Source organism: Melopsittacus undulatus, chromosome 2, assembly GCF_012275295.1.
Source record: "Melopsittacus undulatus isolate bMelUnd1 chromosome 2, bMelUnd1.mat.Z, whole genome shotgun sequence".
Classification (NCBI taxonomy): Eukaryota; Metazoa; Chordata; class Aves; order Psittaciformes; family Psittaculidae; genus Melopsittacus; species Melopsittacus undulatus.
This window is the reverse complement of record NC_047528.1, coordinates 24,263,710-24,277,719: the sequence shown is the minus strand read 5'-3', so window position 1 is coordinate 24,277,719 and position 14,010 is coordinate 24,263,710. Positions and strand designations below refer to the sequence as shown.

At 36.4% G+C, this 14,010-nt stretch overlaps 1 protein-coding gene across 13 annotated transcripts in view; it reads left to right on the top strand.

Annotated features, from left to right (window-relative positions):
- Positions 1 to 14,010, top strand: part of SUPT20H (SPT20 homolog, SAGA complex component) — a 33,580-nt gene that overhangs the window by 17,892 nt on the left and 1,678 nt on the right. For 5 of the 13 annotated variants that reach the window (XM_031047697.2, XM_031047698.2, XM_031047695.2 and 2 more), the window contains 8 exons: positions 1,329 to 1,446; positions 3,460 to 3,568; positions 3,807 to 3,965; positions 5,719 to 6,031; positions 7,081 to 7,235; positions 9,787 to 9,842; positions 11,198 to 11,317; positions 13,434 to 13,539. In XM_031047697.2, the coding sequence (XP_030903557.1) occupies positions 1,329 to 1,446; positions 3,460 to 3,568; positions 3,807 to 3,965; positions 5,719 to 6,031; positions 7,081 to 7,235; positions 9,787 to 9,842; positions 11,198 to 11,317; positions 13,434 to 13,539 (1,136 nt within the window). The remainder of the gene's footprint in view (positions 1 to 1,328; positions 1,447 to 3,459; positions 3,569 to 3,806; positions 3,966 to 5,718; positions 6,032 to 7,080; positions 7,236 to 9,786; positions 9,843 to 11,197; positions 11,318 to 13,433; positions 13,540 to 14,010) is intronic. The other 8 variants (XM_031047699.2, XM_031047696.2, XM_031047706.2 and 5 more) reach the window with 5 other exon arrangements.

The following is a 14,010-nucleotide window of genomic DNA, read 5'->3' as shown; positions in this document are numbered from 1 at the left end:
CCCCCCCCTTATGTGCCTGGCAGGGAGTCCTTGATTTGGTCAAAAATCAATAATAATGTTCATTTTAATATTTAATTTTGATAAAGAAACTCTTTGCTTATATTTTCTTCTTCCTCCTTTGTGCTAATAAAGACTTTTGATGTTTGTACTGCAAGCTGAACTGGGGAGTTGGTTGGCTGAAAACTGAAATGATAATGCAGGAGTTTAGTTTTAACTGGGATTTATTTCCTAATCATGTTTGTTAGTGGATTGCACAGATCCTTCTGTCAGGATAAACAGTTGGGTTTCAGGGACTAGGACAAGAAGAAACAGTATTGGAGGAAGGAGGCAGGACCACCTTTTTGAGCACACGGTGTTTTATTACTCTGATACTACGTTAAGGCAGTCTAAAATCAAATTGCTGAAAACTGTATACTGCAGCCTTTCATCTGCTGTATGTCTTGGGCCTTTGCTTATGCTTGTATTAGTCACATGACAGATATTTGAATCAGTGCTATACCAAAATGAAGTGTAGTTCATAGCATTTAGGTGTAAGCTAATGGAATATTTTTGCAATTTGTCACTGAGGTTCAGTCTGCCAGAGCATAAGTGACAACAGGTTTTCAGCTTGATTTTTCAAGTATGTGAGGTTGTTTTGTGTATTCTGCTCATGTCTGTGAAACAGTATTCCTTCATCTTGGTTCTTTCAGATTAGTAAAGGTGTAGTATTTGATTTGGTAGAACAGTGTTTTAAACTTGTTTGCCTGATACTATTTATGCTTTAAATTCCTGGATGCATCACTGCTTATTAGTCTCACAGAATAAGACCTGGCTGCCCTGATGCTCAAAGAAGAGTGATCACTTCTGCTGAGATAACTGGTTCTTGGATGTACGTTCAATGTGGACCTCTTAATTTATCCCTTGCTTTCAGAGTCCTCATCTGACATAGGCCTCAAGTTAAAGGAGAGTTGACTGTTCCACAGGGAGCATAAGCAGAGAGGACACAGCTTTATAAAAGATACTCAACCCTTGTAAAAGGAATGGGATCCCTATTGACTGACATCCTGAAGAACTGCAGTTGCTTTTGGGAACTGTTCTGTTCTACATATTCCTCCAAATGCGTATCAGGAAGAGACAATGATTAAAGAAAACTTGAAACAGAATAAATCTAAGAAAAGTGCCCAGGAACATAAAGATATATTTTATATATGTGCATCTCTCTATATGTACACTTACATGTAAAATATATAACATATGACTGGGTAACATACACCATTACATGTTTACATATATGTATCTACTTTGAAGTTCAAAGTTGTTAATCTCTTTGTTCGTATTGTTTGTTTCAGAGTGGTAAACCAGTATCAGGAGTTAGTACAAAATGAAGCTAAATGTCCTGTGAAAATGTTTCATAATTCGGGTGGATCAGTCAATCTTAGTCATCTTTCTCCAGGGAAGGAAATGGAAGTGAGTTTATCAAGCCATACAATTCTTTCATTTGCACTTTATTATTAGAATAATTTTTGCTTTTTCATAATCATTCAGTGTGAGTACATTGGAAAAGTTAGAGGAAAGCACTTTGTTTTCACTGTTCAGATGTGCTTTTTAGCTTTGTTTCCCTTCCCACCCACCAATGTATGGTATAGGTAGGTCCAAGGTTTTGCATTTTCCCATGGTTTATATGCACCTTTCACAGAGCAGTATAGTAAAATGCAACTGTGAGTTATATTTTATAGGTCAGTAAGCATAGAAGCAGATGGAGTAGCTGAACTTCTTTTACCTCTAGAAATTATTAAAATTACTTTCTCTCTGGGGACAAAAACTTTCCCAAAATACCAAAAATCCCAACACCAAAAACTTTAAATAGCATATGTTTATATGCACACATCCAGTAGGAATTCCTGCATTTCTGGATTGTCATGCCTGTTAGCATTGCCTTCTGTTTCACTTGCTGCTCCTGGCTTTGTTCGTCCGATTCAGTGCTCTAGCAGTGAGCTGTATTTAGGGGTCCAACTAGTAAAGGAATTTTGTATATGTTGGGCTATTTGATACATTTTTCCCCTAAATAACTGCTCTTAAACTGCTACAACATTGATCTGAAAGAGGTAGCTTTTTGTGTCAGCCAGAAGAACAGCATGCGGAGACCAGAAGTTTCAGAAAAAATATGAGTGTTTCTGCATATATGTATACACCTACAGATAAGTGCATGTGCGTTTGTATATATATGTATCTGTGTGTATGTATTAAAACCATAAAATAACTTGGGGTGGAAGGGTACTTCTAGAAGTTATCTGTCTGGCTGTCCACGCCCTCTCCAGAAGCTAGACCAGAGTTACTCAGGTTACTGTATTTAATGATCTAGTCCCCTTTTGAATGAGACATTAGTTTTTATTTTCAAAGTAAAGAAAGTGGGATGTAATAGTAGAAAACTTGTCCTCAGAATTTTCCTTTTTTTTTTTTTTTTAATAAGCAAGCAATTAGAAACATACAGAGTGAGTGTCTTTTATCACTGGGAATCAGCAGAAGCTAAGCTGTCCAGAAGGGTTCTCCACAGCGCTGAATTCTCTGATTTGTTAACTTATGCACATCTAATTTAGGCTTTGGCATTGAAATATTCCATTCACTATACTGACAGACTCATTTTCTAGTTTCAACAGTTTTACTTTTGTTTACAGGATGCCTGCTCTATAGGTAAATACATATATAGACTAACTGTAAATGTGTTTCACTGTTGAGCCTGCTCAAAACACTGTTTTGATGGTGTCAGCTTATTGAAATTATGGATTTGGGGTCTGTTGTGAGTGACACAGAAATACAGATTTGATTAGCTGAAGTTATTTATGTTCAAACAACCTGATAAGTAGGTCATAAGAACAAACAAAAAGGGAGCACCTTCCCTCTGAAAATGTTAGTGAGGTTCTGATTCCGTAGAAGTCAATAGGAAAATGTATATTGACTTTTAAGAGTTCAGAATTTTCCTGAATGTACTTAAATGTACTCTTTGAATCAGGAAATTTGATCCTGTTCTCTAAATACATCTTGGCTGTAAATGGCAGATGTAGACAGATGGTGAATAAAAGAAATGATGTAATTTTTCAAGTAAGATGAAATTGTCCTTTTACTTACAGTGCATCTGTCAGTGTGCATTTGTGAAAATTACTAGGAAGGATTTCAGAATTGCAGAAACAAGAGAAACTCCTTATTTTTTTTATTATTATTATTATTATTATTATTATTATTTTTTGCTTAGTTTAAATTTTACCTGCATTTTCAAGCTGCTTGTTGATGGTAAGCCTTTTATCTGAAGAGAGTGTGTCATAGTTTAAGTTTCTAAAATACATAAATAAAAATCTGAAGTGTTTGAAGGTAATTTTGTCATGGTTGAGAAGTCTAATACAAATTAATTCAATTGTCTTTTCTGTCAAATATGTGGAGGTTCACATTATTGCTGTGGTAGTGTTAATTTCTCTTTCCTCCTAGCAGCAAGAAAGTATATCAGGCTCTGTTCAGTCTTCAGTACTGGGGAAAGGTGTAAAACACCGACCTCCTCCTATCAAATTACCTTCAAGTTCAGGAAGTAGCTCCTCAGGTAATTACTTATTAACTTGGGCATCTTCTTTTTATGTGTTCTGCCTGCTGTAAAATTACATCATATCCCTTTAGTAATGATTTAATTAAAAAAAAGAAAATAAGTCAGTATCTTATCTGTGAAAAAAAGCATATTTTTTTTTATTTTTGATTATATTGTTCACAAAATTGTATTCTAACAATACTCGAATTAACATCTACTCACAGAATAATAATGTATTTTAATTATGTTTTTTCAGGTAATATTTTTAGTCCACAACAGTCAAGTGGCCATCTAAAATCCCCAACTCCTCCTCCTCCTTCTAAGCCTCCTGGTCTTTCTCGGAAACAATCTATGGATCTTAATCAAGTTAGCATGCTCTCTCCAGCTGCCATGTCTCCTGCAAGCTCTTCACAAAGTGAGTCACGACCTAAATTCTCCATTAAATCTTAGGCTTTTGCATAAATGCTTCCTGAGATAAACTGCTTAACCTGTGGAATGATGATACTTAAGTGTACAGTGTACCCTAAATTGTATAAGTTGTGCAGCCTTAGGCAGGTCTCTTGTTCACTGTATGTATTTTATGTTTATTGTAACTGTGTTCGTTTTTTCTGTATATATGTATGCACCCTCTGTGTATACGTTTTAATACATTTTATGCAATTAGTGTGATCTCCTCGTTTATGAAAGGCTGATAGATGATGTGATGAGATAAAATTCCAAAGTGTAGCTTTTTTCCTCCAGTGTAAAAACAGTATGTTAGATCAGTTTGCCTTTACATAATTTAAGCATTTTTAAATGTTACAGGAGCTGGTGCAGTTGTATCTCTATGTATGTATATAATCTGATCAGTCCCAAGGTGGTGATACAATAAACAATAAGATGATTTTTTAAAAACACTCCTGCACTGTTTTACAAATCATTGCTGATTGCAAGTGTGGTGGTGATGCTGCTGCTGATAGCACCATATTCTCAGGTGTTAAAATGTAAATTCCAATAAGTGATATCCTAGTTTAAATAATAACACTGACAGGATCATTGCAATCATAGCTATAGATCATAAACACCTTTTATAATATGTATGTGTCTTGAGACATTTCAAGAACAGCCTTGTACAATGAGAAATCATAGCTGCATTTTTTCAGGTTTTTATGAATAATTGTATACTGCACATTCCAGTATTCTGCACAGTATTATAATACACTTTTTGTATTAAATAATTTAAAACCTGGATAGCTCAAAAGGTGTAATTTTTCTGCCTTCTTGTTTTGCACAGAGAAAAAAAGAAAACTCACAAAAGTTTTCTTCTAACGTATTGACTCTGTTTTTATGTTAGTGTTATAAATTGTGTAAATCTGCTGCACACAGTTGTTACTGTAAGGCTCTGGTCACAACATTCACATTTACTTCCTTTATTGCTGTGGGACGTGAAAGCTAAATAAAGCCCAGAAAAAAAAAAACAAAAACCAAAACCAAAAACCAAAACACCTCAAGCTTTTGGGGATTTTTGTTTTTCCATTGATAAACTGTGCTTACTGCATCCACAATGAGTATAGCTATACAATCTACATTTAATCAGAAGGAATTACACATTAACTTTTAAAGATGCATTATTATCCTCTGGTTCTTAAATATTTTTAAAAAATATTTTTATTTGGTCAGAATTTGGCAAATGGAAGTTTAACTGTCTCATGAAACTTAGCTCAACCCCATAATTATTGCAGTAGTACATGTTCTTTGTTGAATCCGTTGTTTTCCATGATTCGTTTTTAACACAATGCTATTGTGCAGGAAGCGCATATAGACTATATGTTTAATATTTTAGGACAAAACCATTAATTACGTTAAAATGGTCACTAAGAAATTGTTTTAAGTATTTCTGAATGGAGTTAGGACTTAATGTGTGGTAAAATATGGGAGGCCTTAATGGAGGATACAAAGTGGTATATGGCTTGATGAATTAAGCATGGAGAGTAGGTTTTCTGTGTGATTATACTGCATCCTTAACAATGAGTGCGTGCTGCAACACTCGTGTCATGTAGAAATTAACACTTGCAGTTTAAAAAAATGGAACAAATTGTCAGTGCTAAATAACATTCCATTAACCTTATTATACAGAAAGGCTGGCCTTTTATAACAAACTAGCATTTTTTATTTTTCTCAATGAGCAGGGTCTGGAACTCCTAAACCATCTACTCCTACTCCAACCAACACCCCTTCATCGACCCCACACCCTCCTGATGCTCAGAGCTCAACTCCTATTACCCCTTCTGCCACCCCTACTCCCCAAGATTCAGGCTTCACCCCTCAGCCCACTTTGTTAACCCCGTTTGCTCAGCAGCAGATGTCTCTGAGCCAGGCACTGCCTGTAATGACCATTCCTCTTTCCACCATGGTAACATCCATTACTACAGGAACAACATCCACCCAGGTCATGGCAAACCCTGCAGGACTTAACTTCATCAATGTAGTGGGCTCTGTGTGGTAAGTTCTGATGGTTTTTAATTTGCCCTGGGAAGGTTGGTTGTTGGGGTGGGGAGGGTGGGAGTGGTACAGGACTGTCCAGCATCTAGTGGGATATTTTTCAGAATCTGCAATCCAAAAAGATTGTTCACTTTGTTATTACAAAGTCAAAAGCCATGAGAAACTATTTGTACTTCTTAGATATAAGGCACCTACTATAAGAATATGTTAAGAAAGACTTGTATTGTTTTCAGCTTTTTGGATGTCTACAGTTTGATTTTTTAAGACTTAACCTCAGTTTGAGTACTTTCTGAGTTTTTTTTCTCATGAATTTTTAAAACTTTTTTTTATTAATCCAAGAGGAGATGAAGTATCATAGATAGACAACTCTAAACTAAAAATGGAAAGAGATTTGGTACCAAAGTGACTATGAATGAAAGGTAAAAAGAAAACAACAAATCTGGCTTCTAAGAATTTGATCAAACATTAAGGTTAAACATTCTTTGATCCTTAAAATTCATTTTGTGGTTTAAAAAAAGAAAAACCAGTAACTGCTGCTGTCAGAAATACATTGTATGTTATAACGTGAACTGCTTTTTAGACTAAATAAAATTCTGTGATCAATAGAAGATGGCCAATATAAGACACATGGTGTTCTTCAGTGCAAGTATCGGACACTTGAATTACTCATCCAAAGTGTTCAGGAGTTGATCACTGTTGATTAATTATATTTTTTTTTTATTCAAAAATAAAACATAAACTTGTTCCTTAACTTTTTGTTATGATAGTTCAACTACTTTGAAGACTGATGGTATTTCAGTATTTCTAGAAGAGCCACGTGTGTTTTATTTTCTGTACATTATACCAAAGTGGGGAAAAAGTGTATATCCTGAGAATATGGGTTTATGTATTGTTTATCCTAAACATAATGATTTTTTTAAGCTGCCTTGATTCATAATCCCATTTACAGCAAACAGTTAAATTACTTGTCATGAGACAGGGCAAAACTTCAGTTACTCAGATTTACTTGTACCACTTGGGTTTGATGTATTGTCTTTCCTCTTCTACAGTGGAGCGCAGACACTGATGAGTGGTTCAAACCCTATGTTGGGGTGCAACACTGGTGCCATAGCCCCTGCAGGTATAAATCTGAGTGGCATTTTACCATCAGGAGGTCTGGTACCAAATGCCCTGCCTGCTGCAATGCAGTCTGCCTCTCAAGCAGGTTAGTGTGCGTAAGTTTGTAAGCCACCCTACAGATAGGGACAGTGTGAAAACATACTGTGAGTACAGTGGACAAAAGTGGCCACTGTGTGGATAGATTGTGTATTTGATTGCTGGAGTTCAGGAGCAACGTGTGTATTTTTGCATTCAAAGTGTAGGCTATGCTTTAGATTCATTTTTTAGGAGCTAGAGTGGGGAAACATACTCTAAACCTGGATTGTTTGGTATGCTCACTAGGAAGTTTGAGATAAATTCCAAATTCATATGCAACTTTGATAATGATGACTGCTAGAAAAAAAGGCATGACTTAAAGGCCTCACTTTTTAAATGTGCAAAGTATTTTATTCTGTCCCTGGTACATTTTTACTATTATAGAATCATAGAATAGTTTGGGTTGGAAGGGAACTTAAAGATTACCCATTTCCATCCCCTGCCATGGGCAGGCACACCTTCCACTAGACGAGGTTGTTCAAAGCCCTGTCCAGTCTGGTCTTGAACACCTCCTAAGATGGGGAAGCCACAACTTCTCTGACCAGCATGTTCCAGTTCTAGTAGGACAATTAATTAGTTCCTTATTGCCTTCAAATGTGACTATATAAATCTCTATACCTCAATATTCATTAAAGCAGGATTTAAAATTTTAGTTTATTTTTTCTGAACATACAAGAAACAAAAACTAATGTGTGATTATGAAATCAGAATGATAGAGGAGACTTAAAGATATCCATCGTTTATACTGAAACAGGGTCAATCTGTCTAAAACATGCTGAACCAATGTTTGTATAAACTAACTAAATGCCTTCACTAAAGAAGATTCCCATATTCGTTGGTGGCTGTTTGGAGTAGTTCATCTACACAAAATGTTTCATTCTAATTACAATGCGTCTCCTTAGTAGCAAGTTAAATTTTTTTTTCCTTGTATTCCTTGCAGACATTGAAAATAGTTGTTCACTCTTTCTCTTTACCTCCTAAGTATCAAACGTGCTGTCATGTCCCACATTTGTCTTCTCTTTCTGCTAGGTCGTACTTTTCAAACCTTTCATAATCTGTCACTCTCTTCTAGACTGTCCAATTTGCTTACATCCTTCTTAAAATGTGATAACCAAAACTGGACACAAGCCTGAGCTTGGCTGATTTACCACTCTGGAGCACAGCAGAATAAATGCATCTCATCTCTTTCACAACATTCCTGTTAACATTTCCCCAAATGAGGTCTGCCTATTTTTTATCTATATTTTTTGCAACAGCATTACATTAAGAATGGCATTACTGGCTTAGGCCAAAAATCCATCCAGTTTATATTCTGTCTCTGACAGTTGCCATTAGAGGATACTTAGGAGAGAGCTTAAGATGAGGCAGAAGTGTGAAGTGAAATATCCCTTGTATGTAACCTGTTCCTCTCGTGGGAATCCACAGCTTTGAGACATTCTCAGCTGAAGACTGTTGACATGGGTCTTTGTGCTTAATATCCCATGCTAGACTTCTAGTCTGTGGATTTATCTGTTTGTTTTTTTAATTCATTTATAATTTTGGATTCAACAGAATCTTGTGACAGTGAGTTATTTATAAATGTAAACTGTATGAAAAGATTCTTTTATGTGTTCTATAGTTTGTGATATGGTTTGGATATGTTTGTGACTTACTGTAACTTCTTATGTCCTTTCTTGCTGTACATACACAAAGCTAGTTACTCACAATTTTGTATTCATTCCTTTGTCTTTTTTTATTCAGTGTTACTGAATTTTGGATCCTTTCTAGGATCACCTTTAATTCTAGGATCACTAGGATCACCTTTAATTCTAATTCTGTCCTTTCAAACACTATCAACCTTTATCAGTTTGATGTCACAGATTTTTGCATGCTATGCTGTCACTCACATAACAGGTGGAAGTAGTGAACTGAGCAAGGTCTGTGGAAGACCTTTTGGGAGTTCTGTTTGACTGACACTATTTTACTGGAGAGTTTGTATCAGTTCTCTGCCCACTTCATTGCTTACCACACATACATCTTTCTTTAGCATAGCTTTGAAGAGTCCCATGCAGAATAATGCCAAAAGCTCTAGAAGTCAGATATGTCTTGCCAGAAGCCCGTGGACAGGTGGGCAATTGCTAAGATTTTAAGTAGGATTGTTTTCTGTTAGTGACTGAGAAACTGAAAGCCTGTTACTTCATTGAGCCCTTGGACATTTCTGGATTTACTGTACAAACAGTAAAATGTTTCAAAGCCAGAAGAAGAGTGAAGAATAACTGCTGTGATATTCTCCACATTCACCTTTGTGTAAATGCATGAACAGGTTATATGTTACAGGGTACAGTGTTCAGTAGTGATACACATTTCTTTCTGTTTAGTCAGCTCTCTGTAAATTTGAATCTGGCTAACTATGAACTCACCAGCATTACAGAAAATACAGCATTGTACTAAGTATACAGTAAACCAGTTTTCCAACTTCCATGTGTTTAGAAATAATCCCAATGGAAAGGGTTATTAATTGCAAAACACAAATGTAGTTAAGTGAAGAGTTCCTACTAATAAAGAGATGTTTTCTTTAACAGGCAGCCCCTTTGGTTTGAAAAATGCATCAAATCTTCGGCCTTTAAATCTTCTACAGGTAATTGACATACTTGGACGCAATGATAATGATAATTTCCTATATTTCTTTAGAGACATGTTTAGTACTGCATTGCTCCCCACCCCGGTCTTTTTGAAGCCAGTTGATTGGACAAACCATTTACTGCAAATTTTTATTGCTTATTTGAAATGCTTAGAATAAGTAAGAAAGCGACTTCCATAAAGATACTAAGTGGAAATCATATTCCTAGCTCATAACAAAGCAGCTAGTTCTCAGTAATCTAAACATGCTGACATTTGAATTCAAGAGATTAATCCTAAAATACAATCTTTTATTTTCAAGATTCACCTACACTTTTATTGCAAATCATTCTTTAAACTGAAATTATTATTAAAGTACAAAACTACAGTAGAATAGGGGTTATACATATAATGCTTAAAAGCCAGGCTCAGCATACACAGGTAGGTGCAGTAATTAATAGCTTTAAAGAGCTTCTGGTAGTGGAAATAGAAGTTCATGTAAGATACGGAGTTTAGAAGGTCTGTAAATGTTTTTTTTTTCCACAAGTACAAGTACAAACATGAGCAGAAGTTCCTTATTATGTCACAGTTCAATTTAAATGGAGAACAGCATGTTTCTAGAACCAGGTGACGATCCTGGATCTTGAAGTTAGCTGCAAATGCAGTTTCAGCATTCCACAAGTGTTGCGCCATGTTTTAAAACATTAATACCAGTAAAAGATCAGCTATACTTCCTCCTCCCACTCCTGTACTCACTCCAGAAACATGGAAAAGGGCAGGCCCAGGAGGCAGTTACACCAGAGTAGAGCTCTTCTATAAAACTGAATATGTGTGTATTCTGTATGTGTGATTCCACATTAAAGTACATCCTTTCAAGCTACCTCTGCTACTCATATGAGCCAAGAATAATTTGGCTGAAATCAGTGCAATTAAAGCTGAGGAAAGGGGGAGGAATCAAGACTGTTTCACTGAAGCATTGTTTGGTTGGGTTTTTTTTTTTTTTGCATTACACCTTGCAGTTTGTTGACTGGAAGCATCTATTAAAATTCAGTGGAATATTCCAAAAGGGAAAACAACAAACAGTGATTTTGAAGCCTAAGCTTTACATTTTCAGAATATAAATGATAAACCTCTATTTTCCTGTGGAAATACCTTGCTATATTTTGTATTCTGAGCATAAGGCTTTTTCACAAGCAGCAACAATTGTCAACTAATTTATTTCAAAGGATTAAAAAAAACCCCAAAGTTAGAAACAACAAACAGAACCAAAGCCAAACCTCCAAGAAGTACATCATTATCAATATCATGTTTATCCTCATACAGCAAGAAACTCATCAGTTTGATTGAATTATGCCTTTTGTTTTTAATCCTCAGCAGCTTCCAGGTGGTTCACTTACTTTTAACCCACTCCAGCAGCAGCCACTGTCACAGTTTTCTCCACAGCAACAATCTCAGCAGCCTATAACCTGTAGTCTTCAGCAACAGGGAGAACAGGTGTGTGCTAACAGCCCTCAGCCTGGGGTGCGTGGATCAAACAGTTTCTCCTATTCTCCACATCTCCACAAGTAAATGAGCCTTTACCCAGTAGATCTGAAGCAGAGGGGAGGAAAGTCTTCCTCCAGACCTTTCTCAGTCTGCAGAGACTGCAGCAGCTTTGTTGCCATGGCTGGAGCTCGGTTATTCTCCGTTACTTATATCCTGTATAAAAGAGCTGTAATGAAACAACTGGCTAAGCACTAACTCTAGCATAAAGTGAGCCAGCTCACTGTATGAGAGGTGTAAAATCAGCTTAGTGTTGTCCTGTTTATAACTAGCTGATGTAGAGATACATCAGATAAACACACTAAAAACATATTCAGGATAACTACGGAGTAAGTACAAAGTCTTACACTGCTGTGAGTTGGCGTCCAGTCCTCACCACTGTAGTTCAACACAATTGTTCTCTTTGCACCAGAGGAAGTACCAGTTGGCTTTAAAGCTGTAATCTTAAAGACACTTGCTACTGCTGCCTGTAAGTAGCACTGAAGGCTTTAATCACTGAAGTCTTTAATCACTGAAGTCTTTAATATCAAGTCCTGAAAGAGACTGATCTGCCTGTTCTCAAAATGACAGACTTTGAGTGGTTGGTTCTACCTGTGCCTAAAAACCTTTACCAGTACTAATGCACCAATCTGGGAGAAGTAGCTGCTCTGGTTTTGTTGTCTTTCCAGACATGTTTGCCAGATAGCCTCTACTGGATACTCTGTTTATCATGATAATTTTGTTCATTCTGCTGTAGACTGGTCATAAATGAGATACCTCTTTCTAATATTTGTATGGCGTATAATCTCTTGTGTCACAGGCCTTATTCTGGAATGTGGGAGAGTTTAATGGGATTTGTTAACAGAATACAAATGTCAGTTTCTGTTTGAACTACTAAAAAGAAATCATGCAAGCTCATACTATTGGGTTTTATTTTAGAGACATTCAGCTTTCAAGAGCATTTACAAAAAGGCTGATGTGAGCCTAGTTCTTCACGTGACAGAATGGTTTTCTCCAGAACTATCTCTCTGCATTGGCTGACTTGCCTCTCTTACCACACATTATAGACTAGGACTAGGGTCATGAGCTAAAATGAGCTCATGCAAATATTCGGTTCCTTAGCTTTCACAAAGGACAAATATGTGTGTGCCTATAGTGCTGTAGTCTAAGTGCTTTGTGAAAAAAACTTACGCCCGAAAAGACTAGCAATTTTCTGTGCTGCCAACAGGATATATATGTTTTCATCACGTGTTTAGGAGTTTTCTCCAAATGTTGGTTGTGACATTCTATGTCTTGGTCATTTCCATCAAGATTATGATGTCTTCTTAATGTGTAGTCTTTTGGTCAAATTTACTTAGGTCTTAGTAGCATTATTTCACAGTTATTCTGAAGAAGCATTGGAACTCTGGAAAAGCACCAGCTCAAAAGATTTTATTTTCTGACAGATAAACGATGCAGCATCCTTGACTTGCATATGTAATACTTTTATTTCCCTGCTTCCTAATTAATGCACAATTTAAGTATAGAAGAGGTCATAATTCAGTACCCTTTGACTTCAGTAGACACTAGGTCAGACTTCACTAATTCCGTTTGAGTGATTACCATGAGAATGATTCTGTTCTGAAAAATAAAATTTTAAAAGCAGGGTTTGTATTTATGAACTCAAGGAGTGTGTGGCACAATGTGAACATGTAAGCTTCAGACTTGGCACATTTTTTTGATAAAGACCTTTGCACATGGATGGTTTCAGGTGTCACTTGAAGGCTGGGGTTGGGAGTGGGACAGGATATTGTCATAAGATTACAACCATGAACTGTAGTCTCTGCTGGCTGTAGGGAAGTTTACAACTACATAGGATTGCTGCTGGGTGAAGGCATTATACCATTTCTGCCAAAGTGGAGCTGGTTTGGGGCATTCATCTGTTTTACTTAGTAGTGACTACATCATAGCCTGTATCTGTACACACTGGAAGATATAGAATTAAATGGGTTTAAGTGGCACTTCTAAAGTTTGCCTTCACATTGGCTTTATTTACTTATTCATTGTTACCAAGTTTGGTAATAAGGATCAAGCTTTTCATTTTTGCTAGGGCTCTGACCAAGGTCCATCTACTCAAGATCAGGCATTATCTGCCCAACAAGCTGCTGTAATAAACCTGACCGGAGTAGGGAATTTTGTGCAACCTCAAGCCACAGGTATGTGCTTGCTGAGCCTCCTTGTGTGGTCAAGTGTGTATGTCAGTAAATTCACACTGAGATGAAGTTTGGTCTTAAAGAAGTCTTATGTTACATTAGAACAACTTACTATTTATTGTCAGCACATGAATTATACAAGAAATACTTCAAAACATGCACTTTTCTGCTTTGTTTGGCAGTTAAGTGTATGAAATTAATATCACATGAACATCACACTTCATACAAAAAGAAAATGCAGAGAACTTCCATGCCAGACTTCATTGAGGAACATGTCTTTAACTGTGTGCTTAACATCCAATATGAGAAACCTCTGTGTCTCCACAAAGCACTTCATAATCTAATTATGTTCTAACTAACCAAGCGTGTAGATCATGGTTATTCTGCACTGTTTCCAATTTAACTCTGAAACTAATCCTCTTAATCCCTCTTTTCTATTACACTCTATTCCTATGTCTTCCTTCCCTGACCCTG